This window comes from Sciurus vulgaris, assembly GCF_902686455.1.
Source record: "Sciurus vulgaris genome assembly, chromosome: X".
NCBI classification, from domain to species: Eukaryota; Metazoa; Chordata; class Mammalia; order Rodentia; family Sciuridae; genus Sciurus; species Sciurus vulgaris.
Genome location: NC_136471.1, coordinates 81,719,311 through 81,740,151, shown reverse-complemented (window position 1 = coordinate 81,740,151; position 20,841 = coordinate 81,719,311). Strand labels below are relative to the sequence as shown.

The window sequence follows — 20,841 nt, the reverse complement described above, 5'->3', positions numbered from 1 at the left end:
TACCTAGCTAAACACATACAGAAGTTGATAGGAATGGCTTGGTTGGATTTTACAAATATTGGTGTTAATAGTTTCTGAAGATTTTAAATCATCCAATCCAGAGAAAGTACTTGTTCTATGAGCAAATAAAGATATACAATCCCTTTTGTTCTAGAAGCCTCTTGGGTGACTGCATCCAAGGCAACAAGTAAGGTTTGTTTTCTCAAGGGCTGGCTTTTGGGACCCATTGCATTAATTTTGATAAGAAAAGGGAAATAAGGGACTGTCTTCCTTGTTGGATAAGACATAAAGCATAAGAAAAGATGTACTTTCATAACGAAAATGGAAGACAGGGGTTAAGATGTAGCTTAGTAGTAGTGTGTGATTTGCATGTGTGAAGCCCTGGGTTTTACACCCATCACCCCAACACACACACATACACACACAAATAGAAAACAAAGTAGAAAGTTAGTCTTGACTAGACTTCTAAGTAAGAAGAAATTTACAACCTATCACCCAAAAGCATGGAAAGTCGGGGGAAAATATATATTTTATCCATATGCTGCAGATACTTTGGGCCTATTACGTGTCTAAGTATGATCCAAGCTTAACCTAATAGAGGAAACTCCCTAACAAAGCAATGCTAATCTTTACATGAGAACAACCTGGTGATCCCTGATATCCTGATCTACCTAAGTTCCTAAAACTACCCTCTAGGACTGGCAACAACCAGTGTTATAGTTTAGATCTTAAATGTCCCTCATAGGCCATGTGTTAAATGCTTGGGTCACAGCTTATGGTGCTATTGGGAAGTGGTGGAAACATTAGGAGGTGGAGTCTAATTGGAGGAACTAGTGGGATGGGGGCATACGTTTCAAGGTTTTATTTGTCACCGTCACATTCCACTCTTTCTCACCCTTTCACCCTTCTGCTATCATATCCTGCCTTACCGCAAACCCAGAAACAATGATGCCAGTCAGCCATGGCCTGAACCATCTGAAACCATGAACCAAGAAAAATCTCTTCTCCTCTCAGTGGATTTTCTCAGGTATTTTGTTGCAGTGACAGAAACTTGATTAATACCCAGCAAATATAAAACTAGGCAAGAAAAAATAGTTTTTGCCTTAAGGCAAGAAATTCTTTGTTTCCTAATCACCCATGTTTCTATGGTTGACTGTCTAAACCCTTGTGTGCCACAAGACTAGATTTATAAAATCATGTAACCCTTCCCTACACTTGCTGACACGTAAAAAATACAAACCTCTTACCTGCAAGTACCTATGGACCCTTTCTCATTTTTATCATGTCTCTTCTCATCTGCTGGATTTATGAAACTGTTTCTCAGGCTCCATTTGGTCCTAATCATACTATAATCTACCTCCCCATTTGACATTACCTATAGCCCTGAGTGTGTTCATTAGACAAAGGCAGGAAAGTCCACAAATTCCTCTGTAAAGGTTTTGCTACAGAGGTCCCTCTTTCTCACAAAGTATGACACTAATTTCTCATCTAGTCTAAAAGATGCTCACAGTGCTGGTATCAAAAAGAAAACCATCAGTGACTCTCCTTAATTGAAAACAAGAATCTTCCTACTAAAAGTACCAGCCCAGACCCCTTACCCAACATATTCTACAGTTCCCTGGACTATGGATGATATACTATAAAATTTTGAACCCACATGACAACAAATTAAATCATCATTGTCATAGAAAGTCATTTTTTTCTTCTTTAAATCTGGAAATCTTTAAAAACATGGTCACATTTTTTTTGGTACCAGGGATTGAACCCAGGGGCACTTATCCACTGAGCCATATCTCCAGTTCTATTTTGTATTTTATTTAGAGGCAGGGTCTCACTGAATTGCTTAGGGCCTTGCTAAGTTGGTGAGGCTGGCTTTGAACTTTTTATCCTCCTGCCTGAGCCTCCTGAGCCACTAGCATTACAGGCATATGCCACCAAACCTGGCCTTTTCCCACTACACCTGGCCTTTGCCACAAATTCTTTGACATACTTCCTCTGAATAATGAGGTCTTAGTCCCCTCCACTTTGTATATGAGTTGACTTGTTACTGTTTTGAACCAAAAGAGTAAAAAGCGAAAGTGACACTAGGTGATTTCTAAGGCTAGGTCATAAAAGGCCAGCAGTATTCACCTAATTCTCTGGGAATACTTTGGGAGCCCTGAAATTATATGTAAGAAGTTGAACTACCCTGAGACCAAAAGGTGAATAGGTTAAAAGTAGATATTTCGGCCAATGTCTAGTGTCAGTCAAATTCATCCATCCTTGTCAAGGTACCAGACATGTGAAGAAAGTCATTTCAATTCTACATATATACCCATGTGCAAGATGAATCTAACCATGTGGTAAAACACACCCCACTGACCCCTGACTCACAAACTCATTAAACTGTTTTAGTTCAAGTCACTAGGTTTTAGAATAAGTTGCTATCCTGAAATAGATAATTAGAAAAAAAACAACACTTCCAATTTCACAAAATTATCATGTAAAAAGTGGCCATCTGGGAAAATTGAGAAACTGTTCTTCTAAATAAAAAGTGAGCATGCTGCTTGTGAAAAGAATAGCATGTACCAAGCCTCTGTATGAATGCCAAGCTGTGCCTTTCCATATTCAGGCACCCTGTCCCCAAGATGGCACAGTTACTGTTTGTTTGTTTTTTTTTTTTGTTTTGTTTTTTGTTTTTTTGTTTTTTTTAAGTTCCAAAGGGAACTGTCATGCATAAGTAGGTATGCAAGCAACTTGCATTAGACATGTTTGGACCCTGCTCAGTCTAGGAAAGCAGTAGATGATTCACTGAAATGGGAATCTGTAGTTTTCTATCAATTGCATTGGTAATACTACTCACAGCTTCCCACAACACAAATAGACACTATGGACTTTTTCTCTTGAACACTCATTGGTTACTATGCAATCTTTTGACAGAATGTACAACAAGGGAAGTATAAAAAGGTCATATTGAAGCTTGGCTCTTGTTTCCTTTTTCATTCCATTTTACCCTTAAATCCATTAGAAGTCTACCATCTACTCAAAGAAACATTTTTAAGTAAATTTTGTATTTAATCTACATTCTGATTATGGCATTCGTGTTATGAGCTCTCTGGGAGAAAAATTCTTAACTGCGCTATCAGGGGACAACACCCACCATGAGAAGTCCCCAGCACTGCAAAAAAAAAAAAGAGAAGTACCATCTTGAACACGTTATTTGGGCTGGGGATGTGGCTAAGTGGTAGAGTGCTTGCCCCACATGCGTGAAGCTCTGGGTTCGATCCCCAGCACCACAGGAAAAAAAATGTTTCCTAAACACATTAGCTTATCTAATCACTTTCCTATCAAATATGCCCAAATTTACATGAGATAAGGTCTTTAAAGAATAAAGATGGTAGGGCTGGGATTGTAGCTCAGTGGTGGAGTGCTTGCCTAGCTCATGTGAGATACTGGGTTCAATCCTCAGCACCACATAAAAATAAATAAATAAAATAAAGGTATTGTGTCCACCTCCATCTACAATTAGAAAAAACAATTAAAAAAGATTAGAGATGGTATCCAGTCTAGTTCAACAGAGTTGCTCAGGAATCTTTGAGTGATAAAAAATTATCAAAAGTAAGCACCGAGCTTATGCCATTTAAAATATTAAAATAGTATGGGCTTCTTTAGGTTAATTTTTTGGTGGGGAAGGCTTAAAGACAGATCTTGCATATTCCAAACAGGGCCCCCTCCAGAGTCATAAAGGCACTGAGACAAACTTCCTCATTATACAGGAAATCTGTCATCTAGACACTAAAAGGCCACCTCTGAGATGATACAACTTCCCCTAGAGTGCCATGGAGAACATCACAACTGAGATGTTCTGCATTTCTTCCCTCCATATTTCCTGCCACATTTTATATTTATTCATGGAAATAATGAGACCCTGGCCATTGCCACATTCTAGGGCCATAGAACCTTAACTGTTATTACAAACAATATTTTCAAATCTAATTTTAGAAAAGATGCACAACTGTTAAACACCTCCCAGATCATCCAGTCATGATCTCAGGAAAAGGGAGAGGTACAATCAAGCAATGAATTCCTAGCATGATGTGAAAGGCTCTTGTTAACCTTCACAAAATTGTTGGAATTAAGTGGGAAATGGGGAGCAAACACTCAAAAACATGATTGAAAACTGTAGGGAACAACAGGGCGCAACATAATTAAAAACAGAAGCAAGTCAATCAGTCATGTGGTAAAGAGCCAGAAAGAAGGGTGAGAAAAATAACATCTCAAAAGATGAATATCCTTCTTCAATATTTTAGAGCTTTGATATTGGGTAAATAAAAGAAATCAAGAAACAATGAGAGCTGAAGAGTAGTACAGCTGAGTTTTCTAGTGGCATCTGAATGAAAGTGGGGTTGAATGCCTCTGAAAACAAGGGCAGCCATCCACAAACTCTCTGGGGAAAGGAGAACATTTAGTAGAGTGTAGATTAGCTAGGGGGCCATCTATGAGGTTTAAGAGAAACCACCCATATTGGTCTCTCCTTAGTACACTTAGCAAATTTCTTAAGCTAGAAAATTTCTCAAGTCACATTTGCACAAGTGGAAAATCTTGTGAATAACTGAAGATAACTAAAAATGATACTTAAATAATTGACAATCTTCCCCTTTATAAAACACTAACACATTTATTATATAATTTTGTACATTCCATAATAACCATAAGAGATGGGGATGATTTCTCCCACTATACAAATAAAAGGGAGACCCATAGAAACAAAGTGATTAGTTTGAAGTCAAAAAGTAACTTAGTGGCAGAGCTAGAATTAGAGTCTAATTCTCCAATTACCCTACATCAAAATTCTGCTTTCAAACCTATTTCTCTAGGAGACTAGATGAAATGTGAGCAATGTTCTGAAATGCCAGAACCCCACTGTTGAAAAGAAAGGGTGATAATTGATAAAAAATACTCTTATTATTGGAATAAATGAGTTTCATAGAACTGTGATGCCAGTAAAAGAATGGGAAGTTACACCACTTTGTTATTCTCAACAGAGTTCCCACCTTACCCTCATGGTCCTAATAAAAATGAATATTGGTCAACACAGGTATTTCCATATTTAATTTTATAAATATACTGCATTTATAACAAATTTCCCAGGTGCTGCTGGTCTAGGGATCACACAAAGAGATTACCTTTTAAACTGTCAAAATAATTTGACTCCACAAAAACATGAAAGTCTGTGGTTCAAATCTAGCAAGAAATGTAAAAACATCTGTATGAGGAAAACTATAAAACTCTGATCACATAAGTCAAATATGATATAAATAAATGGAGAAGTAATTCAAGTTCCTGAATACCAAGAATAAATAATTTTAAGATAAAAGGTTATTCCCAACTTGATTTATGGATTAAATCAAATCCCTACCAAAATGTCAGCAACTTATCTTGTAGATAATGACAAACTGATTATAAAGGTTATTCCTTACTTTGAGACTTATTATAAAGTTATAGTAAACAAGATAATGTGTTATTGGAGAAATAAATTAGACAAATAAATCCATTCAATAGAAATAGAGTAAACAGATATAGATCCACACAAATATAGCCAATTGATCTTTGGTAAAGTTGAAAAAGTAATTCAATGGAGAAAAGACAGTCACATTTAACAAATGTTCTGCAACAACTGGATGTCCACATGGATAAATGAACCTAGACACATATATTAAACCTTTCAAAAATTCACTCAAATGTATTGCAAACCTCAATATACAGAGTCCTAGAAGACAGCATAGGAGAACTGGGTGACAGTAGTTTTGTAATGATTTTTTAGATAAAACACCAAAGGCATTAAAAAATGATAAGCTGAACTTCAGTAAAATTATAAACTTCTCCTGTGCAAAAGACACTATTAAGAATGAAAAGACAAGCCAGGTGCAGAGGTGCATGCCTGTAATCCCAGTGGCTCACGAGGTTGAGGCAGGAGGATCACAAGTTGAAAAAAAGCCAGCATCAGGGTGGTGCTGCAAATTAGTGCTGCCACTCTGGAAAGCAGTATGGAGATTCCTCAGAAAACTTGGAATGAACCCACCATTTGACCCAGCTATCCCACTCCTCAGTTTATACCCAAAAGACTTAAAATCAACATACCACAGTGATGCAGCCATGTCGATGTTTATAGCAGCTCAATTCACAATAGCTAAATTAGGGAACCAACCTAGACACCCTTCAACAGATGAATGGAGAAATAAAATGTGGTACATATACACAATGGAATATTAGCCTTAAAGAATAATGAAATTATGGCATTTGCAGGTAAATGGATGGAGCCAGAGTAGAATATCATGCTAAGTGAAATAAGTCAAACCAAAAAAAAAAAAAAAAAGGCTAAATGTTTTCTATGATAAGCAGATGTTAATCCATAATGGAGGAGGAAGAATGAAGGAACTTCAGATTGGTTAGAGGAGAATAAGATAAGGGGAGGGGTATAAGGATGAGAAGAATGGTGGAATGAGATGGAGATTATTACCCTATATACATGTATGAATTACACTACAGGTGTGACTCTGTACCATGTACAGCCAGAGAAAGAAGCTGTGCTCCATTTTTGTGCAATGCATCAAAATGCATTCTACTTCCATGTGTAACTAATTAGAACAAAAAAGAAGCCAATATCAGCAATGGTGAGGTACTAAGTAACTCAGTGAGACCCTGTTTCTAAATAAAATACAAAATAGGGCTGGGGATGTGGCTCAGTGGTCAAGTATCCCTGGGACCAATTCCCAGTCCCACAATACCAAAAAGAAAGAAAAAAGAAAATGAAAAGAAAAGAATGAAAAGACAAGCCAGAGAATAGGAGAAAAATTTCTGTAAGACAAATTGAATGAAGGACTGGCATCCAAAATACACAAAGAACTTTTTTTTTTCTTTCTTTTTTTTTTTTGGTGCCAGGGATTGAACCCAGGGCATTTAACCACTGAGCCACATGCCCATCCCATTTCAATATTTTATTAAGAGAGTTTCACAGAGTTTTGCAGAGTTGCTTAGGGCCTCCCTAAATTGCTGAGACTGCCTTTGAACTCACAATCCTCCTGCCCCAGCCACCAAGCCACTAAGATAAAGAACTCTTAAACTCAATAAGAAAACAAGCTACCAATTAAAAAACTGACAAAAGATGTGACAAAAGAAATCCCATAAACAGATAGCAAATAAGCATAGGAAAATATGTTTAACATCATCTGCCATTAAAAAATTGCAAATTAAAACAACATTATGATACCACCACATACACTTTAGAGTGGGCAAAGTTGAGAACACTGACAATACCAAATGCTCACAAGAACAGGGAAAAATTGGAACTCCTATTCATTGGTGGTATGAATGCAAAATGATATACTTAGGAAGATGGTTCTGTAGTTTCTTAAAACATTAAACATTCATGCTATATGATTTTGCAAGTGTACCCCTTAGTATTTACCCATATGAGTTGAAAACTTACATCCACACAAAACCTACATACTAAATGTTTATTGCAGCTTTATTCATAATAGCCAAAACATCGAAGCAACCAAGATGCATTTTAGTAGGATAATCAGCAAATATGCCATGATATATCATAAATGGAATAGTATTTAATGATAAAAAGAAACAAGCTATAAAGCCTTAAAAGGCATAAAAAAGCCCTAAATGCATATTGCTAAATATAAGAGTCCAATCTAAAAGGCTACTATTAGCCTACTAATTCCTACTATATCACATTCTGGAAAAGTCAAAACACAGTAATGGGTTGTGAGTACAGTTTGGTGGTAGACCACTTGATTAGCATGTGTGAGGCCCTGGGTTCCATCCCAGTACCACCAATGGAAAAAAGAGAAAAGAAAAAAATAGGAAAAAGAAAGATCAGTGGTTGCCAGGGTTTTGATTGTGGAATGGAAAGGGAGGGATGAACAGGTTGGGCAGGGGATATTTAGGGCTCTGAAACTATTCTGTATGGTAATATGGAGCCATATCATCACACGTTTACTGAACACATTGAATGTGACACAAAGTGAGTAAACCGAAAACTAAACTATGGTCTTTAGTTAATAATACTGCATCAATATTGACTTATCAATTACAAAAACCGTACCACGCTGCCAAGATGTTAATAATAGGGGAAATGAGGGGATATATGAGATGTCTCTGTACTTTTCACTCAATTTTTCCAAACATTAAAGTACTCTAAACATGGGCTTTGTCTATTTGTTTTACAAAATTAGGCTTTAAATATAAGGGGTAGGGAGTCACTGTATAGATTTTAATAGAAGAGAAATTCATCAAATACAAATAAAGCTCATGCTAGTATTTCTGGTAACAGAGAAACAGATTACTAGAAAATTTGATTGAGAACACTAAAGACTGCAACTTTAGTTTACATGTTCAAAATTTCAGTTTAAGTTCCTCTGAAATTCTTTCTTGCTGAAATGAATAGGGATGGAATTACCATATTAATTTCCTTCTACCTAATGCCAAACTATTGGGGTGGTAATTTGAGATACAACAACTATATTAACTCTTTTAACAGTACCAGGAAGCCATAAAACAGAACCTGAAATAGCAGAGGGTCAATCAAATCAAAAAAGACAAAAAAAAAAAAAAAAAAAAAAAAAAAAAAAAAAACACAATATCAGTCATGATCTCAGCTCCAGGCCTAGTATAAATGACCTACCATCATCATCCTTTCGTTTTCTACTTCATTGAGCAATTCAGCAAATTCCTTGAAGGATTCAGCTGGTAGGAGAGAATAAAAGACAAAGCAAATTAATCATGATTCTTGACAGACAAGTAGAAAGAGATCTGTCCCACACAACAGCCTTGAGCTCACACAACCAGTGAAGTAAGGAATCAAATTTAAGACCATCAAAGGGAATGAATGTCACCAAGACTGATTCAATGTTTCTTTCTTTCATATTTTTCCCAATCTCCTACTGTTATGGTTTGAATCTAGAAATATCCCCCCCAAATCTCATATTTTGGAAGCTTGATTTCCAATGCAGCAAGGTTCAGAGGTAGAGCTATTAGGCAGTGATTAGAGCTGTAACCATTTGATGGATTCATCATTTGAATGAACTACCAGGTTTTAACTGTATGCAGGTGGGGTGTAGCTAGAGGAAGTAGATCACTGGGGACATGCCTTTGGGATTTATGTTTTGTCCCTGGCACACTGGTCTCTCTCCTTCCGTTTCCCTCCATCATACCCTTCCACCATGATGTTCACTTCACCTTGGGCCAGAGAAATGGAGTCAACCAATCACAGATGAAATCTCTGAAACTGAGTGCAAAATAAACTTTTCCTTCTCTAAGTTGTTGTTGTCAGGTATTTTCAACACAGAAATAAGCTGACTAATATTCCCTCAAGAGTTCTTTAATATTTTATTTATTCATCATAGTCATCCTTAGGAATAAGCTAGGAATTCTCTCATTTCATAGAAAAGCAAAAAGATTAAGGGAGGAGAAATGGGTTTGCTGTATAAAGAATGGCAGCTCTACAACCTCAGCACCTAAGCTTGGTACCTGCTCCACTAGTCATCAATCTAGAAAAATTTCTCTTAATTTAACCTTTGCATGTCTTAATTTCTTCATCTTTAAAATGAGAATATTAGCTGGGTGCAGTGACACATGCCTATAATCCCAGCAGTTTGGGAGGCTGAAGCAGGACTATCAAGAGTTCAAAGCCAGCCTCAGTAACAGCAAAATGCTAAGCAACTCAGTGAGACCCTGTCTCTAAATAAAATACAAAATAAGGCTGAGGATGTGGCTCAGTGGTTGAGTAGCCCTGATTCAATCCTGGTAGCAAAATAAAATTTAAGTAAATAAAAATAAAAGGAGAATATTGGTAATTATTATTTCAGAGTGGTTATAGGAATGGAATGAAATAGAATTTGCAAAAAAAGTTTTGCAAAGCATTGTTTCATTTTTCTTTATTTTAGAAGCACTGTGTTAAAGTAAAAAAACACATTTGACTTATTAGCTGTGTGACATTAGAAAAATTACTCAATCTCTCTGAGATCCATTTTCTTTATCTAGAAATAATTCTGGTCTCACAGGGTTGCTATGATAGTTAAATGACATAATACATGTGTAGTTCCCAACACACATGGTAACCATTCAATAAATGTTAGTTCTGTTCCTTGTTGGGTCTAAAGCAGTGATACTAAACGCTGGTACATTAGAATCTCTTGAGGAGCTTTAAAAATTATCAATGCAATGCACTTTTCCACACAAGTTAAACCCGGATTCACCTGTAAAGGAAAATATTCAACTCTTTTCCTCTATTGCACAAAACTTCTGACACCAAATGTGTGGGGTTTTCCCTAATATTAAACAATTCTCTAACTCTCCAGAAACTGACTGTCCTAAAATTCAATTACAAGACTAATTACCTAGAGTTAGTACAAGCACAACAGGTAAAGGCCTCAGCCCCCTGAAGACTGTCCCCTCAATTTTCCATGTCAGTCACAAGTTCCAGGATATGAACTGCACTTCTGACCAAACAGCTATATATTGGAGGGCTCCATAAACCCCTCCTTGAATTTGATATTCTCCTGGGATGGTTCACAGAACTCAGAAAAACACTTACTAATACAAGCTTGTATTTTAAAGGATACAACTCAGGAACCACTAAACAGAACACACGCATAAGGCAAGGTGTGTGGGAAGGGGTGCAGAGTCCCTTCTTCCTAGATGTGCCACCATCCAGAACCCCTCATGTGTTCACCAATTTAGAATTTCCAGAAACCCTATTGTTTAGTGTTGTTACAGGGGCTTTATTAGCAGGTCTGATTGATTAAAGCACAGTCAATTTCCAGGCATCATCCCTTCCCTGGAAGTTGGAGAGTGGGGTTGAAAGATCTCAACCTCTAGCCACAATGGTTGGTTCCTAGAACAAATCAACCTCCATTCTGCAAGAGTCACCTTATCTACATAAACTCAGGAGTGGATGAAGAGGACTTATGAATATCAAAAAGACAGTTGTCTGACCTATAGCCCTCAGGAAATTTCAAGGGTTTAGAGGCTCTGGAAGAATCAGGGACCAAGACCAAATATATGCTTATTATATCACAGCCTGCTAAGTGTCTGAAGCTTTGATGGCTAGACACAACATAATTGCAGGAGGGAACACCCAGGTGTCAAGTCAGGAAATAAAGCTTAACCATCTGGGAGTATGTTATTATATTAACCCAAAACAATAAAAATGAATGAACAAAACAAAGTGAGAATGAAAACTTGGCTATGTTCTCATGGTACAGACAGTGGTAAGACCTATTTATTCTCCTGTGCCCTTTTGGCTTTATTCTTGCTCTATTTACTCAACTGACCCTGGCTCATTTTTATCAGATTTTACACATTAGGTTGAAAATCACAAGCAACAAGGTAACACTTTGTTTCACAGTAACAGGGTTGAGTTGTATAGTATTATGAAACTATTCACATAATGCTTCAAACCTTTAGCAATACCTACTATTTGCAGTCATCCTGCCCTGATCATACAACATTAGTGAGAGTAGTAATCAGCTTGGATTTGTGTGCACAGGACTATGTGAGTTTTAAAACTGAAAGTTCCACATTCCAGAAAAACTGACAGACTCAGTTTGTCTGGGACTGTTTATCCCCCAAGTGACAGAGCACATGCTTTTTCCTAAGGCAGGTAATTCCATCTATTCAGGATGTCTCTATTAAAAACTCTTTTCTTCTTTGTTTAATTAATTTATTCATTTATTTTACAGACTGCATTTTGATTCACTGTACACAAATGGGGTACAACTTTTCATTTCTATGGTTGTATACAATGTAGATTCACACCATTCATGTAATCATACATATACATAGGGTAATACTGTCTGTTTCATTCTACTCTCTTTCCTTCCCCCACCCCCTCCCACCCATTTCCCTCTATACAATCCAAAGTTCCTCCATTCTCCTCTTGCCCCTCTGCCCCCCTCATTATGTATCATCATCCACTTGTCACAGAAAACATTCGGTCTTTGGTTTTAGCATGATATTCTCCAACTCCATCCATTTATCAGCAAATGCCATGATTTAATTTTTCTTTATGGCTGAATAATATTCCATTGTGTATATATACCACGGTTTCTTTATCCACTCATCTGTTAAAGGGCATCTAGGTTGGTTCCATAATCTAGCTATTGTGAATTGAGCCACTATGAACATTGATATGACTGCTACACTGTAGTATACTGATTTTAAGACCTTTGTGTATAAATTGAGGAGTGGGATAGCTGGGTCAAATGATGGTTCCATTCCAAGTTTTCTAAGGAATCTCCATACCGCTTTCCAGAGTGGCTGCACCAATTTGCAACTTCACCAGCAATGTATGAGTGTGCCTTTTTCCCCCACATCCACGCCAACACTTGTTATTGCTTGTGTTCTTAATATTAGCAATTCTAATTGGAGTAAGATGAAATCTTAGGGTTGTTTTAATTTGCATTTTTCTAATTACTAGAGATGATGAGCACTTTTTCATATATTTGTTGATTACCTGTATGTCTTCTTCTGTGAAGTGTCTGCCCAATTCCTTAGCCCATTTATTGACTGGGTTCTTTGTATTTTGGGTGTGAAGTTTTTTAAGTTCCTTATAAATTTTGGAGATTAGTGCTCTGTCTAAAGATTTTTTTCCCACTCTGTGGGCTCTATTTTCATATTATTTACTGTTTTCCTTTGCTAAGAAAAAGCTTTTTAGTTTGAGTACATCCCATTTATTGATTCTTGCTTTGATTTCTTGTGCTTTGGGAGTCTTGTTAAGGAAGTCTGGTCCTAAGTCAACAAGATGAAGATTTGGGCCTACTTTTTCTTCTATTTGGTGAAGGGTCTTAGGTCTTATTCCTAGATCCTTGATCCAGTTTGAGTTGAGTTTTGTGCAGGGTGACAGATAGGTGTTTAATTTTGTTTTACTGCATTTCCAATTTTGCCAGCACCATTTTTTCAAGAGGCTACCTTTTCTCCATTGTATGTTTTTGGCACCTTTGTCTAGTATAAGATAGCCATACTTATCTGGATTTGTCTCTGTGTCTTCTATTCTGTACCTTTGGTCTACCTGTCTATTTTGGTGCCAATACTGTGCCGTTGTTGTTACAATTGCTCTATGGCAGAGTTTAAAGTCAATGGAATGAAATTAGAAATCAATGATAAAATAAAAATCAAAAACTACTCCAACACCTGGAGACTAAATAATATGCTATTGAATGAAACATGGATAACAGAAAACCTCAGGGAGGAGATAAAAAAAAATTCTTAGAGGTAAATGAGAATGATGATACAACATATCAGAATCTCTGGGACACTATGAAAGCAGTACTTAGAGGAAAAATTCATTGCATGGAGCACATTCAAGAAAAGAATAAAAAGTCAACAACTAAATGAACTAACATTACATTTCAAAGCCCTAGAAAAAGAAGAACAGAAAAATACCAAAGTAGTAGAATACAGGAAATAATTAAAATCAGAGCTGAAATCAATGAAATTGAAACAAAAAACTCTTTTCTTATGAGTAAGCTGAAATCCATCTCTCTGCATTCCAGTTTTATTCTACTCAGGTATCTGAAGAAAGATTTTACAGGATTGTAGATAAGGACAGATGTTATAAAAAACACCAGATGGGTATTAGATGATGTGGATTCTATTATAGGAGACAACATAAAGAAAGAGAAGATACATACATCTTAGAGAAAAATAGACCAAGATTGGCAACCTAATTCTATCATCTTCTTGTTGTGTGACTTTGGATAAATGATTTGAGCTTCAGTTTCCTCACCTGTCAAAAAGGCATGATCAAATCTATGTAAGGATGTTGCTCTCAGAAAAAAAAAACTAGGTAGTACTATGGAGTGTCATTACTAGTAAACAACACATAACCTCTTCTGCCCATTCACAGCCTTCTACCATTCTAGAGCCAAACACACAAAATAAAGCTAAGCTGAGCTAAGATAGTCTTTAGTGTCTGTAGGGTCACTTAAAATTCTGCAACATTCCCCCAGTAGCATGAAGTATAACACCAAATGGTATTTGAATTACAGAGAACAAATAGAAAGTCTAGAAAAATAAATGTGTCCAAATTAATATTTTAATTAAAAAAAATCTTTCAATAGATATCCCTTCCTAAAAGAACTGGAAAACTAGTTCAGCATTCCTGATATCGAGGAAAGTATGTTCAGAATCAACAGAAGACACAACACAATGACATTTCTTTCTTCTTAGGATTAAGTTGTGGCACACACTGTAGCACATGTGGAAGTCACCTTTCCAAACTCCACAAATTCATTCACAGCTCACCCTTAGCATAGAGAAGATAAATACCCTTCTCAGAAAGACTAAATAGGAAAAAATGGAAATGCTCATTGATCTCTTATCCCTAAACACTTCATGCTACAAAAGGAGTCAGAGAGATTGTTGCTGTTGTTGTCGATCCATTTTGAGTTAAGTTTTATATAATGAAATGAGGTAGATATCCAAATCCATCCTTTCACATGTGTTACCCAGTTGACCTGACACTCTTTGGAGAACAATTCTTTCCTCAACTGAACTGTTTTGGGACTCTTGTCAAAATCAATTGGCCGTAACTTAAGGGATTATTTCTGGACCCTTCATTCTATTCCATTGATCTCTATGTCTGGCCATATGCCAGTAACACATAATCATAATAACAGTACCTTAGAAATGAGTTTTGAAATGGGGAAATATGAATTATCCAACTTTCTTCTTTTTCAAGATGGTTTGGCTATTCTGGGTCTCTTGAACTTCCATATAAATTTTACTATTACCTTGAAAATTTCTGGGGAAAAAGCAGCCATTTCTCTTACAGAATATTCCATGTTCACTTGAAAATAATACATTCTTCTTAAGTGGAATATTCTGTAGGCGTCTATAGGCCTAGTTACTTTCTAATGTTCAATTATTCTATTTCTTTTTTGGTCTGTCTAGTTGTTGTACTCATTATTCATGGTAGAGTATTGGCATCTCCAACTACTATTGTTGAATTGTTTATCATTTAAATTCTTTTCATTTTGCTTCATTCTTTTGGAGTTCTATTTTATGTGGATATATATTTATATATTTGTCTCACCCCCGACCCTCTTTTGCAGTACTGGGGAATGAATTCAGGCTCTCATACTTACTATGCAAGCACTTTACCACTAAGCTACATCTCAAGTCCATGTCTTCTCTTTATATTGATTCTTTTTAAAATATTTTTTATTTGTAGATGGACACAATACCTTTATTTTATTTATTTATTTTTATGTGGTGCTGAGGATTGAACCCAGTGCCTCATGCATGCTAGGCAAGTGCTCTACCACTGAGCCACAACCTAAGCCCTTTATATTGACTCTTTGATCATAAAATATCTCTCTTGCTCTATCAATTTTTATCATATAGAGTATTTTGTCTAATATTAATATGAGTGTTCCAGTTCTCTTTTATAGTGTTTACAGGGCATATCTTTCTCCAATCTTATTTTCAGCTTACATATTTAAGGTTATGTGCATCTCTTTACAACAATATAGTTGGATTATGTTTCTGTATCCATTCTACTAATCTCTGTCTTTTGACTGGAGTGTTTACCTACTTACAGTTAATGTAATTAGCAATAATGTAGGACTTTCATTTTTCTATTATTTTTGTAATGATCATATGCCTATTGTTCCTCTACTCCTATTTCTCCATTACTTGCCTTGTTGCTCTTTTAACATCCATATTTCTATATATTTATATGTAGTACACATTACACATAAATATAAATATGTATACATATATATGTGTGTTTGCCATAATAGTCATCCAGGGGTCTATAATTATGTTATATTATAATAATTTATTTCATATTAATACTGTTTTAATTTCAACTGTATAAAATAGTTTTGGTTCTATAAAGCTCCATCCTTTTCCCCTCATTTGTGCTATTCTTGTCATACAAATTACATATATGTACATTGTAAGTCCATCAATATGTTTTTATAATTATTGCTTTATGTGGTAGTCTTTTAAATCTATCAGAAGTTATAAACATAAATACATTGATACTGTTTATTAATTACCTTGGTTAGTGACCTTTATTTCCCATGTGGATTTGAGTTACCTACTGCTCTTCAACTGCAATTACTTTATTATTTCTTTCAGTACACACTGGTTAGTAATAAGTTCTCTTAAGATTTTGTTTACCTAAGAATGCCTTAATTTCTTCTTGACTATTGAAGATTAGTTTTGCTGGATATATAATATTGGTTGATAGCCTTTTATTCAGTGCTTTGAATATACTCCTAACTTCTGCTCTTTATGGTTTTTAATAAAATTATAGTTCTTAATCTCAGTGAGATTCCCTTGCACATAATAAGTAATTTTTCTCTTATTTTTCCCAAATACTCTGACATCGTCTTTTGACAGTTTATATTGTGTTTAGGTGTGTATCTCTTCAAGTTTATACTCCTTCAAGTTTATTGATCCTGTTGGATATACAGACTTCATATTTTTCCTAAAATTTAGCATATGTTGATCAATATTTTTTCAAATATTCCTCCTTTCCTTTCTCGCTTTCTTCTTTTTCTGAGATTCCTATTCTACATGTGCTTTTACACTAGATTATATCCTTTCGGCTTCTGAGATTCTATTCCTTTTCCTTAATTATTTTCCTTTATCCTGGCACTCCTCACATACATCTCTATTCAATCTTGGCTGCCAAAATCAGACAGACTGAAAGCATAGGACACTTATTGTTTTGCATCTATACTGAAACCCTTAGTAGATGACAATAACAATTTTAGATCTGTCAAAGAAATGGATCAAATTATTTTTCTTTCTTTTCTTCCTGTTAAGTAAGCTCAATTATCTTGTCTTTAAATTTGTTGATACTGGACTGGGGAGATAGCTCAGTCGGTAGAGAGCTTGCCTTGCAAGCACGAGACCCTGGGTTTGACCCCAGCACCACAAAAAATAAATAAATAAAATAAAATTGTTGATACCTTCTTCTCCTAATACAAATCTGAAGTCAAGTCCCTACAGTAAATTTTTCATTTCAGTTATTGTGTTTTTCAACTGAAGAAATTTTACTTGGTTCCTTTTTAAAAAATATCTCTTTATCAGTACTATCTATCGTGTGAGGCAGTGCTCTCATACTTTTCTTTAGTCTTTTGGACAAAGTTTCTTGTATTTATTTATTTATTTATTTATTTATTTGAATATGTTTAAAATAACTAAATATCTTTGTCTAAGACATCTAATAACTGGGATCCCTCAGAAACAAGTGTCTATTGCTTTTTTCTTCCTCATTCATGGGTCAATTTTTACTACTTCTTCACATCTGATGAATTTTTGTTGAACATTTTAAACAACGTAATATAGTCAACTTTGGAAATCAGAATTCCCCTTCTTTGCCAAGGTTTGTTGTTCTTGACATTACACTTGGTTTAGTGACTCCATGGACTAATAATATACACTGTGTATTCATTGTCATGTGAAGCTACTAAAGTTTCTAATCAGTTAGCTTTATGGTCAGCAAATCATTAAAGATTTCACAGATATTTTTTAAATGGTTTGAACCAATAAGACTGTGAACCTTTTTGAGAGGCTTTATGTTTTAAGGTGTGCCTTCAACACTTAGCCAGGCAGTTACAATTCTGTCTTAGCCACCATGTCTTTCTTATGAAGAATATCAAGGTCAGCCACAAGTACAAAATCAGAGTCTTCTCAGTTCTTTTCTATTCAGGTACACATGTTGGGTATGTGCAAAGCCCTATAATACACATGACCATCTAGATTTCAAGAACAGATCACATATTTTCAAAGTTCTCTAAGGCTATTTTATTATTCACTTTTTTCCTTTTAGTTTTCTTGTTCAGTTTCCTGTTTGCTATTTTATTCTTTGTGTTCCCTATGGAAGCAGCAGTACTGAACAATCACCACTGATTGTTTTGAGAAATTCCCTGAAGAAAAAACAAATCGAAATAGGCAATCTGAGTCAGTGTAAATAAGACAAGACCTGTGAGTGATATTTCTCAGCATTGAGGGAACTTCAAATCATTGCTGCCTTCTCCAATGGCTGCCAGAATTGTGGTTTTCACACTTGCCTTGATTGTGCAGCTGCTACTTTTCAAAGTATCCTCTGCATTCTGTTCACTTACTATCTAAAGGTTTTGGAGTTTTACAGATCTGTTATCTTACTCTAACTACCACATTTTATTTATGAGGAAACTGAAGTTCAGAGATTGTAACTCACTTGTCCACAGTAACAAAGCTAGCTGCATAGTTAATAGAGAACCTCATTTCAGTGCTCTTTCTAAAGTTCTAAGATAACAAGGAGTTGCTGGACACAGCCAAAACACCCATATCACATCCTTTTTTCTGTCTATCCAGTTGCTCCACAAATAGTGGGGTTTTTTCCCCAAATGTTCTCACGTTTGCTCTTTTTTTTTTGCTTCTGTCTACAGTGAATTGGAAAGTTTCAAGAGAAAAAGCAAAACATTTAAGCGATATTTATTTCTGACGTAAGAGTCATGAGGTCTTAAGAGGTAGCATATTGATATATTTTTAAGCAAATGTCGTGGATCATTACAGCACCTTCTGAGAGCCAAGCTTGCAAATGATTCTCCATAGTTAATGGAAAGGAAATAAAAGCTTTATTAAGGAGATCAGACTTCCCATTAGAGTGCCATGAGAGATAAAAGTTACTAAAAAGGAGGAAGAAAGGGTCTGGCTCTTCCCCCTCTTCAGAGGAATGGTGATTACAAAAATTGGCTAAGAAAAGGAAGAAAACAGGCCTGTATAACCACTCCTGACATCACCATCACCAAAAACATCCCGTGACCCCCATCACCACCCCACAATCATGGCTTAGAAAATTGACTGCAATATATTTCAATAATATCTAGCAGTTTCAGAACATTAAAAGGAGATCCAAGGAAGAGTTAACTATTCCTAGAAATTTTCAAGGGAAAAATAGCAAGAAGTTAAAGAAGTGAGAAAGTAAAGTCATTATGCTATATGCTTCTCAGATATTATAATATTCATCAATATGATCTTAGCAATGAGAAAATTTAGGTTCAGCAAGATCAAGTAAAAATTCTACACTGTCTTCCAAAAGTATTATAAATTTCTTTTTTTGGTGGGGGCTAACTGGGGATTGAACCCAGGGGCGCTGAACCACTGAGCCACATCCCAGTTCTTTTTTGTATCTTATTCTGAGAGAGGGTCTCCCTGAATTGCTTCGGGCCTTGCTACATTGCTAAGGCTGGCTTCAAACTCATAACCTCCTGACGCATTCTCCCATGTTATTGGAATTACAGGCGTGCACCACTGCACCCAGCAGTATTATAAATTTCAGATGAAAGTTGACAATATGGGTTAAAGGGCTTACAATTATTTATACCTTTTAACCTAATAAGTTCATTTCTGGGAAGCCATGCCTATAAAATAATTTTGAATACAGGAGGATGAACTTTTATGTCCAAGGCAGGCATTTAACATTATTAATGCTAATGAATAATTAAAAACAAATAAAATATCCAATGATTGAGTACCTTCTCTTAATGGACTACTATTATAGCCATTAAGAAGGACATTACACAACATTTTATGAACAAAGTAAAATGCCTATGATGTCACACTGTACAAAAAAAGAATACAAAATTTGTATATAAAAATTATACACATGATTACAACTATGTACATAAAATTATGCTTGGACAAAAAAAGGTCAAGAAGGGAATATATCAAAATAATTATGGTTCTTTATGGAAAGCATATATGTGTAAACTCTGGAGTCTAGATGAATTGATTTAAAATCCCACTTAAGCAACTGATTAGCCACATGATCCTGGACAAGTTTCTTAACCACATGGCCTGAATTTACCTCCTTAGAATTGCACTCAGGATTAAGTAATGTATGCAAAGCATTTTGTACATTAGAGTCACTCAGAAAATGACAGCTATTACTATACATTTTTTCTATTTCCATATTTTATAATACAGTTTGTTTATATTATAATGCAAAGATACTAACAAACTTAACTTTTAATTAAAAAAAAATTCCAAAGCTCATATGGCTAATAAATGTACAGGCCAGAGTTTGAATCCAGGTGCAGCCAAATCCAAGACAATGTGTCTAACTCTTAACATCTCCCCAGGAGAAAAAGTGAACCAAAGTGTTCAAAATATCATTACCACGGATATATGATAGCATCAGGGACAGAGTTTAGCAGGATTATGAGAATCAGCAACACCTTTAATGGGGAAGAGTAAATGGCAGACAGGAATGACACCTGGGCCTTCTGAATGATACTCCTAAGAAACTGACTTCACTTATTCTTGAAGTCAACACTCAGGAGTGCTTTGGGATAATTTCATACCACTTGATAGGCCCTGGCTGGCACCTAACCAGTAGTCTCCAGATCAGTCAGATAGGAAGCATGGCAGGATGGTATAAAAAGTCCATAAGAGTAAAAGAGGGTGTAAGACTTATTCTCCTCACTCAACATAACTGCATTCCTGACTTACAGGGTTCCCAACCTTATAAATGAATAAGGTAAGGTATACCTTCCTGACAGGTCCACAAACTTTATGATATTTGGGGACTTCAAGAAGATTGGAATTTACCTAAATTTATAGGTACTACAGTTGAAATCTGGTGGGGAATTCCTGGATTGGCTTCCTAGCCTCAAGAGTTTTTTTTTTAAAGCTCAATCTGAGATTCCTTATGAAAACTGCCAGTAAAGCAAACTTAAGAAGACCCATAAGATAAATTACCATTCTTGTTATAACTATGTAAATAATCATGCCAAATGTAATGAGACCAACCTTATTTTACTTTTACCTAAAAAGAACCAATGA

General features: G+C 35.7%; 1 protein-coding gene across 2 annotated transcripts in view; it reads right to left on the bottom strand.

The window, feature by feature from the left end:
• Positions 1–20,841, bottom strand: part of OPHN1 (oligophrenin 1) — a 414,702-nt gene that overhangs the window by 239,162 nt on the left and 154,699 nt on the right. For both annotated transcript variants that reach the window (XM_079125058.1, XM_079125057.1), the window contains exon 4: positions 8,678–8,739. In XM_079125058.1, the coding sequence (XP_078981184.1) occupies positions 8,678–8,739 (62 nt within the window). The remainder of the gene's footprint in view (positions 1–8,677; positions 8,740–20,841) is intronic.